The 15,985-nt window shown below is 52.2% G+C and overlaps 1 protein-coding gene across 24 annotated transcripts in view; it reads right to left on the bottom strand.

Moving 5' to 3' along the window:
* The window catches only part of NFASC (neurofascin), an 81,573-nt gene that overhangs the window by 21,180 nt on the left and 44,408 nt on the right, over nucleotides 1-15,985 (bottom strand). For 10 of the 24 annotated variants that reach the window (XM_035346914.1, XM_035346917.1, XM_035346922.1 and 7 more), the window contains 16 exons: nucleotides 15,627-15,758; nucleotides 15,183-15,326; nucleotides 14,548-14,659; nucleotides 14,283-14,449; nucleotides 13,592-13,739; nucleotides 12,838-12,962; nucleotides 11,893-11,928; nucleotides 10,991-11,092; nucleotides 10,680-10,877; nucleotides 9,604-9,674; nucleotides 8,794-9,016; nucleotides 7,040-7,155; nucleotides 5,616-5,820; nucleotides 3,837-3,959; nucleotides 3,053-3,226; nucleotides 1,216-1,230 (listed from right to left, as the gene is read on the bottom strand). In XM_035346914.1, the coding sequence (XP_035202805.1) occupies nucleotides 1,216-1,230; nucleotides 3,053-3,226; nucleotides 3,837-3,959; nucleotides 5,616-5,820; nucleotides 7,040-7,155; nucleotides 8,794-9,016; nucleotides 9,604-9,674; nucleotides 10,680-10,877; nucleotides 10,991-11,092; nucleotides 11,893-11,928; nucleotides 12,838-12,962; nucleotides 13,592-13,739; nucleotides 14,283-14,449; nucleotides 14,548-14,659; nucleotides 15,183-15,326; nucleotides 15,627-15,758 (2,091 nt within the window). The remainder of the gene's footprint in view (nucleotides 1-1,215; nucleotides 1,231-3,052; nucleotides 3,227-3,836; nucleotides 3,960-5,615; nucleotides 5,821-7,039; nucleotides 7,156-8,793; nucleotides 9,017-9,603; nucleotides 9,675-10,679; nucleotides 10,878-10,990; nucleotides 11,093-11,892; nucleotides 11,929-12,837; nucleotides 12,963-13,591; nucleotides 13,740-14,282; nucleotides 14,450-14,547; nucleotides 14,660-15,182; nucleotides 15,327-15,626; nucleotides 15,759-15,985) is intronic. The other 14 variants (XM_035346923.1, XM_035346924.1, XM_035346925.1 and 11 more) reach the window with 7 other exon arrangements.

Raw genomic sequence — 15,985 nt, 5'->3', positions numbered from 1 at the left:
TTTCGGTTTCCCGACAGCCGAAGCAGACCAATCTGTTACCCCCTAACATTTATAGTTTAAGGAAGAGAAGTACAGTAAGGAAAAAGACTGGCAGCTATTCAGAAAGGGAAAATAAAAAGCAAAAGAATGTTGAGTAGAGACGCCACTGCAACAAAATAAAAGGAGGAGAAACGTCTAGGAGGTAGGGAAGCACAACCTAGAGGTGCACAGAGCGGGTCCTGCGCTTTGGCAGTGCCCGCTCTGGGCTGGTCCTCGAGCCCCGGGGCTGCAGCCAGCAAGGGCAAAGCATGACCATGACCTCTTCCAGCACCCTCGGTGCAGGGCAGAGGGTCCAAAAAGAGAGACCAAAAGCTTTTCTGCAGTGCCAGGGGTGTGCTGTGGGTGGGCACATCCCGTAGCGCTGCCGCTGCCCCTCGAGCACTGGGTTACAGGGCTGTAACCCCTGTGGGAACTCCACAGTTTGGGGGGAAAAAGTCGTGGCTGCAGCTGTTGGAAGAGGTGGGCGTCCTCTGGGCACCAAGTTATGCTAAGGCTTTGCACTATTGACCTGGATAATTGGACGCTGGATTAATTGGGGATTCAGGTTTCCTTGAAGCAGGTGGATACCCTGCCCCCCCTGTCACGAGAAGGTTTGTGTGTGCTGTTGGAGAAATGTGCAATGTAGAGGGCAAAGCCAGCAATAGCCTCGCATGCAGACATGCACAGCTGGGGCACAAACGTTGTCCTTAACCCTTTCAATGGGCTTGGAAGCCAAAGGATTGTCCTGCGTTACAGCCCTGGCAGCCCTAAAAGGGAGAGGTTTGGAAAGGTTTTTGGGTGTTTCACAGGGCAGCGATGCCGAGGCTTACAAAGGGAGAAGGCTGGTGCAGACCTGGAGTGAAAAACCTCATTAACAGTGCAACTTGACTCTCATTTCTGCTTGCACAGCCCGTGGCAGCTGCGCTGTTTGGCCATCATTAGGCATCTCGGAGGCTGTTAAGGCTGCTCGGAGATATATTGATCCCTGCAGACCCAGCCCTGGAGCCTGCCGCTGGTCCCCTCTGCCTGCGGTGCTCCATTTCACCTGCCCGCATTCCATGTGCCCAATTCAGGCCCCTGGTGCTTCACCTCCCCATTGAAAGGGTTAACGGAGTGCATGCTTAATTGCCAGCACACGCGAGCGAGCGTGGAGTGAGCCTTGCCCCATGCCTGTTACCTCCTCCGCTGGTACGGTACCTGGGGTTGGCGTGGCTTCAGGGTGCAGTGCCAAGGATAGAGAGGGGAATACGAGGACAGCATAGAAGAGAAGGGAAGAGAAAACAAAGGAATATATAAAACAACCAGCACACACCAACGGGAGACTGGGGACCACTTGCACACAGTCACCAGAGACTCGAGAGAGAGGAAATAAATGCATTAGCTCCAACCCATCGCACTCCTGCTTGCACAGGGCAGAGAGCAGGGACGATCCCTTGGAACTGGAGGTTAACCACACACCGGCTCAGCTGCAGAGATGCCAGCGGTGTTGATTAAGCAAAGCACTTAAGCAGGTGCTTACACCTAATCCCAGCAAGGACTGGTTTTGACACCGAATTCTGCCTTTGGTTTCCTGGTGCGACTCTAACATCAGGTCTTAGCCTGCGTTGTGTGGGTGTGAGTCCTTGACACAGGGCAGCAGAGAGTTGGGTTTTATTCAGACTTCTCAGGTGAATGAGTCTGGCAGGCAGAAAATAACCCCTGGATGTTAATGGGTTTAATTTTCTTAATCTCTCTCTTTTTTTTTTTTTTTTTTTTTCAATTCCAGATTCCCCTCTCACTTAGCTTTGCGGCGGGTTCCTCCGTATCAAACTCATTTAGAGCTGCTAATTGTGCTTATCCGCCTGTCATTAACACAACTCGCCTATGCTGCGTTGTACCTCAGGGATGCATGTTTTGAGGTCAAATGCTGTATTTCTGTAACTTTGCTTGGGGATTTGACATTTCAACTTTTCTCTCTGCGGAAGCGCCGGCGCCTCGTCCTTCTGCTGAGCCCCTGCAGCGCCTGGGGCCGCTGCAGAGCCCGGCGGGCAGAGCCCCTTACCTTGGCAGGCGGGCGCTGTCCTCAGCTGCTGTTTGCTGATACAAAGCAGTTCAGCAATATGCAATAGCTGGTGGTCATGGCTGTTTGTCAGCAGTGCCCTAACAGGCACCGTTACCCACACGTAGAAGCAAACCCAGGAAAAACACATGTGAAATAACCAGAAGCGCTGTCGGCAACGATGGCTTCAGTCCCATCCCTGTGCTCCGAGCAGTTCATTCAGCAAAGCCCCTTTTTTAGCACTGACATTCCCCCTCTCGTCTTTGCCAAGGTGCAACCCAGCTGATGTTTTCTTTGGGCAGCCCCATCTCTGATCCCGTCACAGCAATTAGCGCTGCTGGAACCCACCTAAGACATGCCAGGAAGCATTTCATTTCCTCTGGGCCATCAGTAGGAATTACTTTTGCTACTCAGAGCCATTAGTTGGGGAGGGGGAGATGGCGGAAAGGAGACAAAAACCCCATTAAATCATAGCGCTAACTAAATCATAGGTCTTTTAGCAAATGCTGAAGAAAGGAAAGAGCCAGCTTTTGTCTCCCCGAGTTCCCTCAGGGCTCCTGAACTTTCACTTAGTTTGATGAATGCCTCACAACGGGCGTTTTATCTCGTTAGGGAGCTGGGGCTCTGCTTTGGGTCAGGTCAGCTGCTGGCTGCAGGGTGACTGGGCAGCCAGGAGGATGCAGCTGCAGCACCTCCTGCCAGCACCACGGAAATCCTCTGCCCCGTGTCCAGCTCTTACCGAGGCTGCAGAGGTGGTGCCTGGCTGTCCCTGCTGCTCCTGCAGAGCTCTGAAGGGACAAACTTAGGGTGACTTAGTAAGAGTGCACAAGGCCAGTCACCTGCCCATCCTGCAGCAGGTAGCAGCTGTGCACCCATCGTTATCTCGCACTGCTCGCTCTGGGGACCTCCCGATTCCCTGACCTGCAGATTTTGGCCGACACGTGCACATCGCCCCCAGCCCCGCGGTGAGGCCAGCAGCTGGGGCTCTGCACATACCTTCGTTCAGCAGGGCTGGCGACTCCTCCACGATGGTTTCTCCGTCTCCCACCTGGGTCCGAGCGCGCAGGAAGAATCGGTAGCGTGAGATGGGGTCCGTCCTCTGCAGGGTGAACCTTGTCTGGTTGGGAGAGAAGTTCTCTACCAGGGTCCTGCCCGTTTTGGATCCGTTAACTGGGGAGGAAAGGCAGGCGGTTGCGGCTTCAGCTTGGGTTCGGAGGTACGCTGTGCTACGTCACCTGGCCCCAGGGCAGGACCTGCAGGCAGCCTGGAGCCACAAGGGCTCCGAGAGCTGCATCTGGCACTGGGTACGCCTTGTCTAGGCATGGGGCTGGGGGACCTGCTGCTGGTGACACTCAGGGTGGTGTGCGTGGCCAAGAAAAGCCCTAGCAGGAGTGCCAAGGTCTCAGACAGAAAGTTGTCCTCCCCCCAGCATCACGCAGAGTGTGCTGTGCTCCGGGCAGCATCACTTACAGAGCCAGGAGCTCAGGTTTGAGTGAGCACAAAACACTCGGACGGTGCTTAAAGGGCTTTCTAAACCTGAGGCCAGACTGATTTCCCTCCTGTGCCTGGCTCGAGAGCTGCTGAGTGCCCACAGCCCTTGGGGGTCAGCTGCAAGCTGCAGATGCCCAGCACTGCTCCAGGACCCCCTCCAACACCAGCGGTGTCGTTTGGTGATGGAAGTCTCCTTACGGAGAGCTTTCTGTGTTAGGCACCGAGGTAACTCAGGAAAACACTGAATGACTTAGCTGTTATCACTAAGGAGATAAGATGTGGCACGTACAGGCTTGATATCTAAGGCTGTATCCTGTGAGGACTCCATTGGGATGCTCTGGGTGATCCCACTCCAGATTGATGCTTTCCAGGTTTGGCTGTCGGATTCTTAAATACCTGGGGGAGCTGGGCACTTGGGAGGAGGACGGGACCAGGGAGGAGAGGGAAAGAAGAAAAAAAAACACAAGATAACATACCTTACAATACTGTACACATCTCATGGCTGACTGGTAACACCCAAGACACTCAGAAACACACACACCAAAGATCAGGTACCCATGGAACAAGAACCTGTGCCAGGAACCATGCACCAGCCAGGGGCTCAGCAGCACGTGCAGGGACCCGAGCAGCTCTGCATGCACCGCGTTTACCTCCCCTCTATTTCTCTGCTGGAATGGTACAAAAACTTCTCTTGCTGCAGGGCACCTTTGTGTTATCAACGTCTGGGGACCTGCAACAGGGATCTGGTGTATACAGCGGTCCTTACCCTGAGGAATGTCTGCTTTTATGGCTGCTTATTCAAAGCTAGGAAAGGCAGGGAGGCATTATACCTTCCGGAATTAAATGACTCTCCTGGTGTACCCCTAATTGCAGCGTCTAACTGGGGAAAGGACTTGGCTTACTGATCTAAGACATCAATGATTATTTTTTAACGCAAATTTTGCAGGATATCAATCCCTTAAGCATCAGTATATAGCCAATAAAATAGCTTAGTGGTGCAGGAGAGAGAAAATCAATAGTTTATGTATGACCAGAGTATAACCTGCTGTAACTGTTCAGTGCCACCCCCTGGTGCTGGATGCCTCTAGCACGCAGGAAAGGAGCTAAACCAAGATGCCAAAGTGCTGGGCTGGAACAGAGTCCTTGCTTTTTAACAAGCTTACTTATAGCTGGTCAAGGAAAATCACCCCAAAATGGTGACAGCATCCAAGAAAACATTAGGGAAGAAAGAACGAGGGCTGAGAGAGATGCTGTTCTGGTGCGGTAGGAAAAGGAAGAAGAGAAAGATGAGCCCGCAATGTTTGTGTTAGCTGAGACAGGATTTGCTTCCAGCCTCTCCTGTTTCCTCCTGCTGCACTTCTGTACCGTGCTGTGCCAAAAACATCTGTGCTAAAGAAAGATTCATTGGCAGTCACCGAAAGTGCAGCTCTGACAAAAAGTTGTCGGCGTGTCTATAAATAGCTCCTGTGACAGCAAGAAAATAAAAATCTCAAATTCATCCTTGACACAGGCACTTCAAACAGAAGGAGGTGCTCCTGCCTTAAAAGCCCGATAGGAGCACTATGGACAGCCTTCCGGAACACAAGCACAGAGGTCTTGCCAAGATTTCTCCACCTTTTACTGAGCAAGAGGAACTCCTCTGCTCCCGCTTCCCAGCACCGCGGGGACACTTGGAGGTGACGCAGCCAGCCAAGGGCACAGTGCTGTGCCTCTGCGGGGCCTTTGCAAGCCCTTCTCTTGTTCAGCCTGGTCCCTGGTGTGCTAAAAGCACCCGAAGGGGGGGGAATGATCAATGAGACGGTGCCGGGAGTTGGTTCCAGGGATAGCTGCAGAGACGTCATCTGCCCTGCGGGGACAAGGACACGCAGCAGCACCCTGTGACAGTGCCCCTGTCCTGCTGCTGCTGCTGTCCACGTCCAGCCAAAATCCATCCCTGGAGCCTCTCCCCAGCAGCGTCACGGCCCTGCACAGCTCCTGGCCGGCCCTGCAGAGCTGGGCTGAGCTGCCCGAAGCCGTCCCAGCCCCTGCACGAGGTGCCGGGAGCAGCAGCGAGGCGGCGAGGACGTACCTCCTTCTGGGGTGGGGAACTCCTTAACTTCGCTGCGAGGCCCATCTCCTCTGCCGTTGGTTACAACCATCTCAAGCTTGTAGTTGCTGTAAGGAAACAGCCGGGACACTATGCCCCGGTTTCGGTCTCCAGGAAAACTCACATACTGCCGTTTTTTGGAGACCCACAGGTTCTTCAGCAAACTACTGTCTCTCCAGAAATAGGCCTTCAAGAAACATGCATGGCAAGTGAAGCTTTTCCTGTTTTAAGTTCTTTTTCATTAACAAAGCACAGCAAAACTTTGCCTTTTCAAAGAGAAGCCTTTTAGAGTGATTAAAGAAGCTCCTCACCCTCCAGGCAGGTACCCGAGGAGGAGGCTGAGGCACAGGGGGTAGGAGCTTGGCAAGGGGTACAAGGTGAACCCAGCAGAGCTCAAACTGCCAAGAGCTGCCCCTGGCATCCAGCTCTCGGTGCTGGGCACCCCGTGCTCCCCCTTCCTACCCGGATTAGTGGCTGTGGGTTAGGTGAGGTGCGACACGTCCGGCCACAATGGAAAGTCTGAACTCGGAGAGCCTCCGATGTGGAGCCCCGACTGTAAATCTTATTTCATGCAGAAATAAGATTCATTCGGAAAATCGACCAGGATAACAGAGCAGAGGCAGAAAAAAAATGAAAGCGACACCCGGAGAGCTTCCTTTATGCTCCATGAATGATTGGATTTGAAATGTTATAACTGCCTGTGGGACACACGTCTTTGGTGGAGTCATAAACCCCGCTAGAAGGGCTCTGTCCAGACTTTTGCTTGTTTTGACCAGGGTCTATCCCCCGTAATTTACCTTAGCAGTAAATCTCAGCGTTAAAAGTAAAAAACCAGGATCAGTAAATCTCAACATGAAAAGTAAAATCAGGATCACTAAATGTCAACATTAAAAGTAAAAACCAGGATCCGTGCTGCCTTTAGTTGCCAGTTAGTGTGGAGTACTGGGTTTAGATTTTGCAGGGCTTGGCGTCCGTTAGAAGGTGATGTAGGGACTTTGGGGATGACACAAAATCCAGCCGGTTTATACCTCTCCAAGGTAATTTCCCCCCAGAGCCAGCCAGCCTGCACTTCTGAGCAGCTGTAGGGCCAGGGATGCCTCTCTGCATGGGCAGAGCCACCAAGGGCAGGTCCCTTGGTGCTCAAAGGCACCCCAAGGTCTGGGGGAGCCAAGGAAGATGTCCTCACCCCACCCAGACCCCGCACAGAACATCCCAAGGCTCTTCATCTCTGGTGCTGCCCCAGAGGGGGCTCGGCACATGGTCTGCACCCCAAAAAGGCTCAGGGTGGCCAGAGCAAAGTTTTCTGTCATCCCCACTGCAGATGGCTCCACCAACGGGGCCACCCGGGCCAGTGAGCAGGTTAGCCGTGTTAATAGTCCGCGCCGGAGAGATTTGCTTTTGCTCACTCTGTACTCCTTAAGCTGTCCCTGGATGGTGTCCAGGTGCACGCGGGTCCACGTCAGGGCAATGGCAGTGCTGTTTAAAACTCTTATCCTAACATCCGTAGGCGCAGCCTTGGGATCTGGGCGGTTGGGGACAAAGCAGAGTGCGGTCAGCACACGGCGCAGCCCGCTGCCAACCCGGTGGCCGCGCACGCCGCCTCTGCCATCTGCTGGCACCCCTGTTTGCTCCAGGCATTTCATCACTGGGAGAAATCGTGGCTGTTTTCTCCCTCCTTACATTTGGTTTTGGAGGATGTCCTAAAGCAGCAAGGGCAGGCCAACTCTGGGCTTCTTGGCTGCCCTCCTTTAGGCTGAACAGCCCCATGACCGCACACGTTCCCATGGCACACCACCACTCGCCTCTGGCCCCACACTTTCCATTTGACTTAAGCATTTTCATATTTTTTTTACCTCCTTTTCAGATCACCTGCTTGCATGTAGACATCTGCCATTACTTGTGAAGCAATTCAGACGTGATAGAGCTACTTCTGCTGTTTGTTTTTTCTATGTCCCACCCTTTGGGACATGGGCAGGAGCACACCTGTGTACTTCTGTGTGGGAGATGTGAGTTTGATCTCCCTTGTTTACCTCTACGTAAAGCACACATGTACAGGCTCTTACAGGTCCTCCCCCAGACCTCAAGCTCATTGTACAAGGTTTCATCTGAAACCAGAAAAAAAAACCACCTTGCAGTGCACAAGGAGCAATGCGGGGACAGCCGTGCAGTCAGGTCGTGGTGGAGCTCCTCCAGCAGCGAGCTCTCAGCTGGGCACCACTAAATTTTGGTGCTCAGCCCCAGGCACTCAGCCCCAGGCTCCTGCCCTGTCTCCCACCCTTTCTGCCCATCCTTCCATTTGCCCCATCTCCTCTAGGAGATGCCCAGCCAGAGGATGTGCTGCACCAAGAACACAGAGTTTCTTACAAGTGCTGCGCTCTTTTTGCATTCCCTTGACTTCAAGCCTAGAGTCACGGATGGCTTGCTGGCTTATCTACCTTACTTCTTGGTACTCCCAAAGTCACTTGGCCAGGAACCCCTGCTGATTCATGGCACTGAGAGGAGCTCATTTCTATCTCTTTAAAAATAAAGTTGTTGGCAGCAAACCCCATGTTCCTGGCAGGATAAGGATCATAGGTCAGAGTGTTGGATGCTACAGGCAGAAGGTGACACCAGCAGTCCAAAAAGAAAGGGAAAGAGAGTTAAACAAGCTGGCCACTGTTGTGCACGACCAGGTGGAGAGGTTTAAAGTAAGATGAGCTGAGCCAGTGGTGTGCTGCAAACAGGAGCCCAAGCTGTGGCTTAGCCGGTGCTTCATCAGAGGCACAAAAAGCCAGTCCGGAATGAACCAACGCCATCTCAGCTGGTGGTAGCACCTCTCATCCAAGATGGACTTGGTGCTGTGCAGATGCCAGGGACAAGAACCTTAATGCAGTTCATTGGACACAGCCAGAGTTGTTCTTAAAGAAATTTCACTACCTCCTCGAGTGGAGGTATTATCCAGGTCTTAGAGAGGGAGAGGCTGAGTGGTTTGGGTCCTGCGGGCACCTGCAGGCAGCCCAGAACAGACTCAAACCTCTTTTTCCCAGTACCTGGAACTGGATTTTTGTGCCAAATCAAGCAGTGCTGTGAACATAGCTGGGTTGTGGGTGCCCACCCCTGCCCTTGGATGGGCTCTTGCCCTTCGGAAACACTTACGGGCTGCGGCTGAGAAAATACTCACAATCTTCCCCCGAGTAGCCGATGACGGTGTCAGGCTCTGGTGCTCTGCCGAAGTCGTTCTCTGCCTGCACTTTGATCTCGTAGGGGACGTAGATGGGGGTGTTCCAGACCACATGCCTTGGGGTCTTCACTGTCTCATTGTACCAGCTCCCACGCGGGTCCCTGCGCCTCCATCTCACGATGTACCTGAGGTTGGGCCCGTACGCCTGGGTTGCGTTCAGGGGCTTAATGGAACAAAACAAAAATTTAGGGGGAGAAAGAGCAGCTGCACTTCTCTGCTATGGAGCTCCAAAAGGTTCTGCTCAGGAGCTGGTTCTTGGTTCATGCTCCACCAGCAAGCCTAAAGGAGGGTCTGTACTTCTGTTTGCAAAAAGAGAAGTACCTGCAGACCCTAGGCAGAACCCAAAACCATACCCCCATGCCTTATTTCCCAGCTCATGCTCCCACTGCAATTTCTAGCCTCCCTGCACACTTTGGCTTATTCCTGGATGACACCTGCTGGTCGATGGAGAAAAGCAGGAGCTGCTCTGTAAGCCCCGGGTATTCCTGCTTATGGCATCAGGCTCCTGAGCATCCTCTCCAAACTCTATCTGTGATCTTTTCTTTGTCTTCCATTGTTGCTATTTTTTTTTTTTTTATCACAAGTCTTCTTGCAGGCACTAGCAATAGCCTCTCTCATAGATGTATCTTCTGCTTTTTATTTCCTTTATGGTCATTAGGGTTAGGGTATTCCGTGCGGTACATCGCACGTGCTAGAAACCCTGAGCCCCCTACGTTTGAGCACCTGGATTGCAGTCAGAGGACAACTCACCGTCCAGGTTATCTCCATGTTGTTTTTTTGGGTCCCTGCTCCTTGAACTCCTGTTGGGTTAATTTCAGGACCTGATATCCACATTAGGAAAAAAAAAAAAAAAAAAAGGCATTTTGTAAAGCTGAAAAATGACCATTTGTGTGGTTAAAACCCAGTTACTGCGCAAACTACTTCTGGAAGAGCAGCTAATGACATGTTTTTCAAGAAGTTTTAACTTCCCATTCAGGTTAATGGAACATGAGATTCTCTGCACTCTTGAAAACCAGGCCATTTATTTAGGAACCTTTTTTTTTTTTTCTTTTTTTCCCAAAAAAATGTCGTCCTAAATCTTTAAAAGACACTCATTGTGAAGCATCTCCGGGAGCCGAGCCTGACACTTTTGGAACCTGAAGCAAGCAGAGCAATGTCACAGCCCAACACTAGGTGCCAGCAGATGTTGCAGAAGGGTGCCTGCAATGGCCAAGAAATGCAGCAAAATTGCCGAGCTTCCTACAAATTCCTCCCATGACTTTGCCCAAGTTTTTTACAACGCACAGGGCACCGGGCACACACTGCAGAGCCGAGTCTCGTCGTGGACTGGAGCACGTTCTACTCCAGCATCGATCTGGGCCCCTGCCCAGCTCTAGCAGTGGACAGTGCATTAGCAGTTTGGAACAAAATGCCTTTTGCTTGGGGTCACTTTACACTTGGAAGTCTGATTTTCCAAGGGACTTCTGACCTTCCTGTGGCCAGAAAGGATGAAAGATTTTCTTTAGAAAGCTTTCTTTACAAAAAGGCCTCCCTTCAACAGCTTCTCCCGGAACAACCACCACAGGAATCTTCCCATTCAAGCTCTGCTGCTCTGCACAGCACCACTCAGAGGCTCGGGGATGCGATTTAAAAAATCACAGCCTGGCACATGACTGCATGGCGCAGCTCGTTCCCTGGCTTGTATGAACCCTTCGTGTTCGAGGAGCTGGGATCCCAGCCCACAAGGGACAAGCCTGGCATTGTCCAAATCACTATAAGCCAGCTCCAGCACACCCTAGGTGGGGATGCTGGTGGCCAGCTGCTGGGATGGGGTGGCCGGTACTCACGCGCCCCGTTGGTCTGGTAGCGCTCGGAGGGCACGCTGGGCAGGCTGCTGCCCACGTCGTTCACGGCAATCACCCGAAACTGGTAGTTGACGTACGGGGAGAGGCTCAGGACGGCCGAGTTGACGCTGCCGGGGTACCTGGAGTGGTTGTGCCAGGTGCCGGGCTGGAAGCGATCCTCCTCGAACTGCACGATGTAGTCTGGGGGGGAGGACAGAGGGCTCAGCCCAGTGGTGGGGCACCCCGTGCAGCTCACGAGGACACCTCCCTCCATCCAGCCCTCTCCCAAGAGACCGGAGAGCACGGCCGCTGACCTGTGATGGGGCTGTTGTTGTCATCGCCCGGAATCCACGTCAGCCGCACGCTCCTCTCGGCCAGGTCCGTCAGCTCCAGGTCCCGCGGCCGGTCTGGGCGCTCTGCGGGCCCAGCAAGGAGATGGATGAGGCTGGACGGTCCCAGGACCCCCCGTTCCTATTGCTCCTTTGGGGCAGGGAAGCCCTGGCCGTGCCAGCCCAGACACGCAGGAGGACACTTTTCATGTCCTTCTGCTTTTGGTGGGCCAGTGCTTTTCTGTTTATTTATTTAATACAAACGTGCTCACGTCCTAATTGCGCCTTGCCTTGAAACCCGACCCACATGCACTGACATTGTCTGATGCTGCAAGCACGAAGGTGGCTTAGCAAGGGGATATATGATCTTACAACAAGCTACACACCACCATTCTGAAAATAATTGCAAACAGAGCAGAAACAACACCAAACCTAACTGAAAATACAGACTTGGTTAGAAAATGCCCTGGGCACGATTGTGGTGGCTTTATCCTATCACAAATCACATACTCCTACAGATGCAGCTCATGCAATAACAGCAACACCTTTTCCAGGTAAAAGTCAAGGGATTCAATGTGATTTCTTTTTCTTTTTAATTTTTTTTTTTTTTTTTTTTTTTTTTTTTTTACCCTCAGGCCTCACCATTTCCAGCTAGGGGTAAAGTGATTCGTGCACTCAAGAGTTGGCACTGTGGGACACGAAGGGATGTGTCCTTCCTACCCGTGCCCATCTGGACGGGATTCCAAGGATGTCTTGGGCAGGACTTGGAAGCATCAGCTCCCAGCTCGGTCAACCACTACGCCTAGCTTTTCTGCTGGAGTTATTGACAAGGCAAAACAAAATCAGCTTACAAAACAAAATAAACCAAATGAATTAGTGACGATTACCTTTAGGTAAGTCTCTCAAGCGGTTAGCAGGGACTGCTGCAAGGTAAGACATTGGCTGTTAACAGGGTTAGTTTAGTCATTAAGCTTAGGTGGTGAAAGGAGCACCTGGTAAATATAAAGTCACACACGGTCAGATTTCAGGAGGATCCAAACCTGCCTGGGGACCAGAATAAGCAAATCCTGCCCCCAGAGACCCCCAGTGCCCTGCACACCTTTCTCCGTATTTCTAGTACACTGCAAAGGGGAAACATCAGCCCGGTACAGAGTTAATTAGCTATTAGGGAATGAGGAAGGGAAATAAATCAAGCCCAGTCAAATTATTAGGGATGTGGGATTTATATCACACTCCTGCCTTTATAGGGCACGGTGGGTCTATGCCAGTATTGCTGGTGAGGTGGGACACTGAGAGATGAATGGAGACCCTGCACAAGAGTGGAGGTGGCCAAGAGCAGGAGCTAGTAAATCTGGGTGGTTTTTGGAGAAGATCTGTCATAAATGAGTATGGGAATGGGTTTCAGTTTGTTGCTCGTTATGCTGCTTCACTCACCCGCTGGGTGTCACACGGTTCTCAGCACCCTCAGACTCAGTTACGTTTGCTCCCAAATGTAGGGCTGCTCTCTCAGAGCTTCCACTACCACCTGGATATTTTTAGCTACACATAATAAGTACTATTTTATTTTTTTATTTTTTTCCTCTCTCCAATGCAAGTTCCCTTCAGCTCAAATCTGGTGCCATTGTCTGAGTCTGAGGTCAGGTTGCGCGTCCTTGCTGAGTCCTGCAGCAACTGAACCCCTGCTCCGCCAGCAGCTCCCTGAGCACCACCCCTGCGCTAGAGGGGAGCTCTGCACCCACAGCTCCCCCTTTCAGCCCGACCTTGAAGTCAATCTATTGCAGGGCAAGTGCAGCACCTAGGTGTGTGTCAGCATGCTGCCACAACAGCTTTACCTAGGACAGTGAGGTAGGCTTTAGCTGAATCCTTGTCTAGCTCCGTGCTGGCTACGCAGGTGTAATCGCCTTGGTCCTTTTCCGCCACGCCATATATTGTCAGACCGTCGTCTTCTTTCTTCATCCTTAAAGGGTTGAAAGCAGTAATAACACAACGGTTCCTAAGAGCTTTAGGCAGCAGGATTGAAGCCTAACTGTTCTCTGATAAAACACGCAAAACAGCCCAAAGAGAACAGGAGCACCTCACTAGTCTGAAGATTTTATCAGCTAAGGATGCGTTGAGTTATTCTTGGAAACCTCATTTCCTAAGGAATCAGTGAATCTGCTCTGGGTATACATCTGGGACAATCACACCTTTAGGAAGCCAGGCCTGTGTCCCGTGATCAGATCTCATTCCATGAGAAGCGGATCATGCTATGGAAAGGAAATTACAACCGTACCACTCACAGCTGATAAACATGCATTTTGAAGTAGCTTGTTATTAACCCATACGTTTTATCAAGGCGTCCCAAAATATCTGTAAATAAAACCTAAGATCAATGCCTTGATTTACTGGCAAATCAATTTTAACTGCTAGGCAGCCTCTGCTGGAAGGAGCTAATAACACTGAAAGCATCAAGAGCAGCAGATGTTGCCTAGGTGGGAACTCAGCGTTTCTCCTTATTATCCCCGGTGACTCCTGAAGCAGTGTGCAGCGGGGGAGTAAAAATCCCAGCGATTTTGGAGAGACAACACAGGACTTGTAAACACAAACCTGTTTCCAATGTAGAGGGGTGCATCGTCTTTCAGCCAGGTGACTGTGAGCTTCAGCGTGGGGTCGTGCTTGACGCGGCAGTGGAGGCGAGGCATGGAGCCCCTCTTCACCACCTGGTCCTCGGGGCCTCGCACAATCCTGGTGGGGTCTGCAAAAAGTCGCAAAAGAAACGTCAGGCGCTGAGCTGCTCAGCTCAGGAGCTCGATCAAAGCTTAACAGAGGTGTCTCTTGGAAAGGACAAGTGTGCACGTCAGCTTGCTAAACCATCTCTGTTACAAATCCTTGCAAATAAACTCATTTAACAAACCATTAATTCATGCTGACCCTATAACAAATACCCACTTTTCTGACTCAGCAAACAGCTTTGCTGAACAGGGAAAACCCAATAGAAACCTGATTCTGAAAATGTTTTCTTGCCAGCAGTTATTCTAGATGCACTGTTTGTGTTTCTTTTTGCAATGCTCATGGCGTCTCACAGCTTGATATCCACACCGAGCCCTTCTACAGCTTCAGTGGACCCATAGCCTTTTTTTCCCCATAAAGAAGGGATTTCTGCCCATTTCTGTATCCCAGCTCCAAATGTCATAGTGCAGACTGCCGGAGCGCACCACCAACCTCCCTCTACATAAACGTTCATTTCTGCTGTGAGTTTCAGAGGATCCAAGAGCACATTTTGCTCCTGAGCTCCCACCTTTGACTTCCAGGCGAACCTGAGCCTCCGCTTTGCCCAGGATGTTGGTGGCGACGCAGGTGTAGATGCCCTGGTCCTCCTTCCGAGCCATGTTCATCTCCAGGCTCCCGTTCTCGTGCGCCTTGTAGTTCCCTCCGTCCAGCGTGTTCCCCTGACCGTTCTTAAACCTCACAGCCGTACAAAGAACTCTTGTAAGGGAAGAAAGAGCAGGACACCGCCCCGTGCCAGCCCTCCCCGCCGGCAGAGGAAGCGCTGCCCTGCTTACCAGCGCAGGGTGGGGATGGGGGAGCCGAAGAAGGGGCAGTCCAGCCGGGTCCTGTTGTACTGGATGACTTTGATGAGCTGGTTGCGAGGGGCCAGTATCCGTGGTGGCACGTCTGCAAGCAGAGACCCAGGTACTGAACGAGAGCACAAACCAGGCCCTGCATTTCCCAGCCCTGCCACCCATCTCCTTTTTTTGTTCACCGCTCCCCACTGAGGCTTTCAAGACTAAATAGAGCTTCTCCATTCTCTCCTATTTCTCTTTCCCTTTCCAGCTTCATCCACAGAACAGCTTACATCTCAGCTCCAGCAGCACTCGGCTCACCCCTTGCCTGGCTTTGCGGGTACATGGCAATGGACCTTCAATCCCACACCCAGCTGCAGAGGTCATGTATAAATGTACATTCATCTCAGAGCAGCTAACAAGGAAGAGGAAAGCAAACAGGGAAAACCTGCAAGGAAAACTTGTGTACGGGGTGTTCATCTTCCTCATTGACAGAAGCAGGAGCCACCATTCTGCAGGGGAGTGTTCCATGCCCTGGCACCCTGCGGGGTCCTGACGGCCACTTCTGGGGTTTTCCTTCCCCAGCCAGGTGCAGAGCAACTGCACGGGGCTGCCCTGTCCCCACGGGCACCTACCCAGGACGCTGACGAAGGCGTTGGCCAGGAGGTAGCCGTGCTCGTTGGAAGCGTTGCACTGGTACACGGCGCTGCTGCCGATCTGGGTGTCTCGAAATACGATGGTGTCTCCAGCCACCTCGCGGCTTGGGTTGGGCGGAGAAGCTTCAAAACGGGAGAGACGGAGAGGACACATTAAATCAAAGCTTAAATTAAAATTCACACGACCCTGTACTTTATTATGCTTCTTTCCCTCTCAGCCCAGATTAAAGGAGATGGTGGCACATGGTGTTCCCAGCCTCCAGGGGTGGTTCAGCTGGCCCTGCCCCAGCCAAGCAGGTGGTTGGTGTGCTGCAATGCCTGGACCCCGCGCAGCGCCCAGCGGGTGCCTGGCACCCTGACGGCAGTGCTGGCTCATGCTCAGTTCCGTTTCTGCAGAGGAGGCACAGACTCCCCCTGGCTCACCTTCTATGGGCTCCCCGTTCACCAGCCACTGTATCGCGGGCTTGGGGTTCCCATTGGCTCGGCAAACCAGCCTGCCGTCCTCGCCAGGGGCCAAAATGAGGTTCTGGGGCTCATCCAGCCAGTATGGAGCAGCTTTAAAACACACAAACGTACCGGTTACACACGTAGCAAATCGGACCAGACGGCCCCCAGAGATTCCAACCCAAACCATTTTGTCTTCTGCAAACAAATGCAACTGGAGAGCAGAGCCCCCAGCTCCCACTGCCTGTAGGGTGGGTTGGAGGAGATGCTGGTCGGGCTGGATGCAGCACAGCCCACGTGGGAAGCCCCCAGACCACGCTTTCCCCCCTCAATTTCTG

The sequence above is a fragment of the Oxyura jamaicensis genome, chromosome 26 (assembly GCF_011077185.1).
Source record: "Oxyura jamaicensis isolate SHBP4307 breed ruddy duck chromosome 26, BPBGC_Ojam_1.0, whole genome shotgun sequence".
In the NCBI taxonomy this organism is placed as follows: domain Eukaryota; kingdom Metazoa; phylum Chordata; class Aves; order Anseriformes; family Anatidae; genus Oxyura; species Oxyura jamaicensis.
Note: the sequence above shows the minus strand (reverse complement) of the source record. Positions and strands in the feature narration are given on the sequence as shown.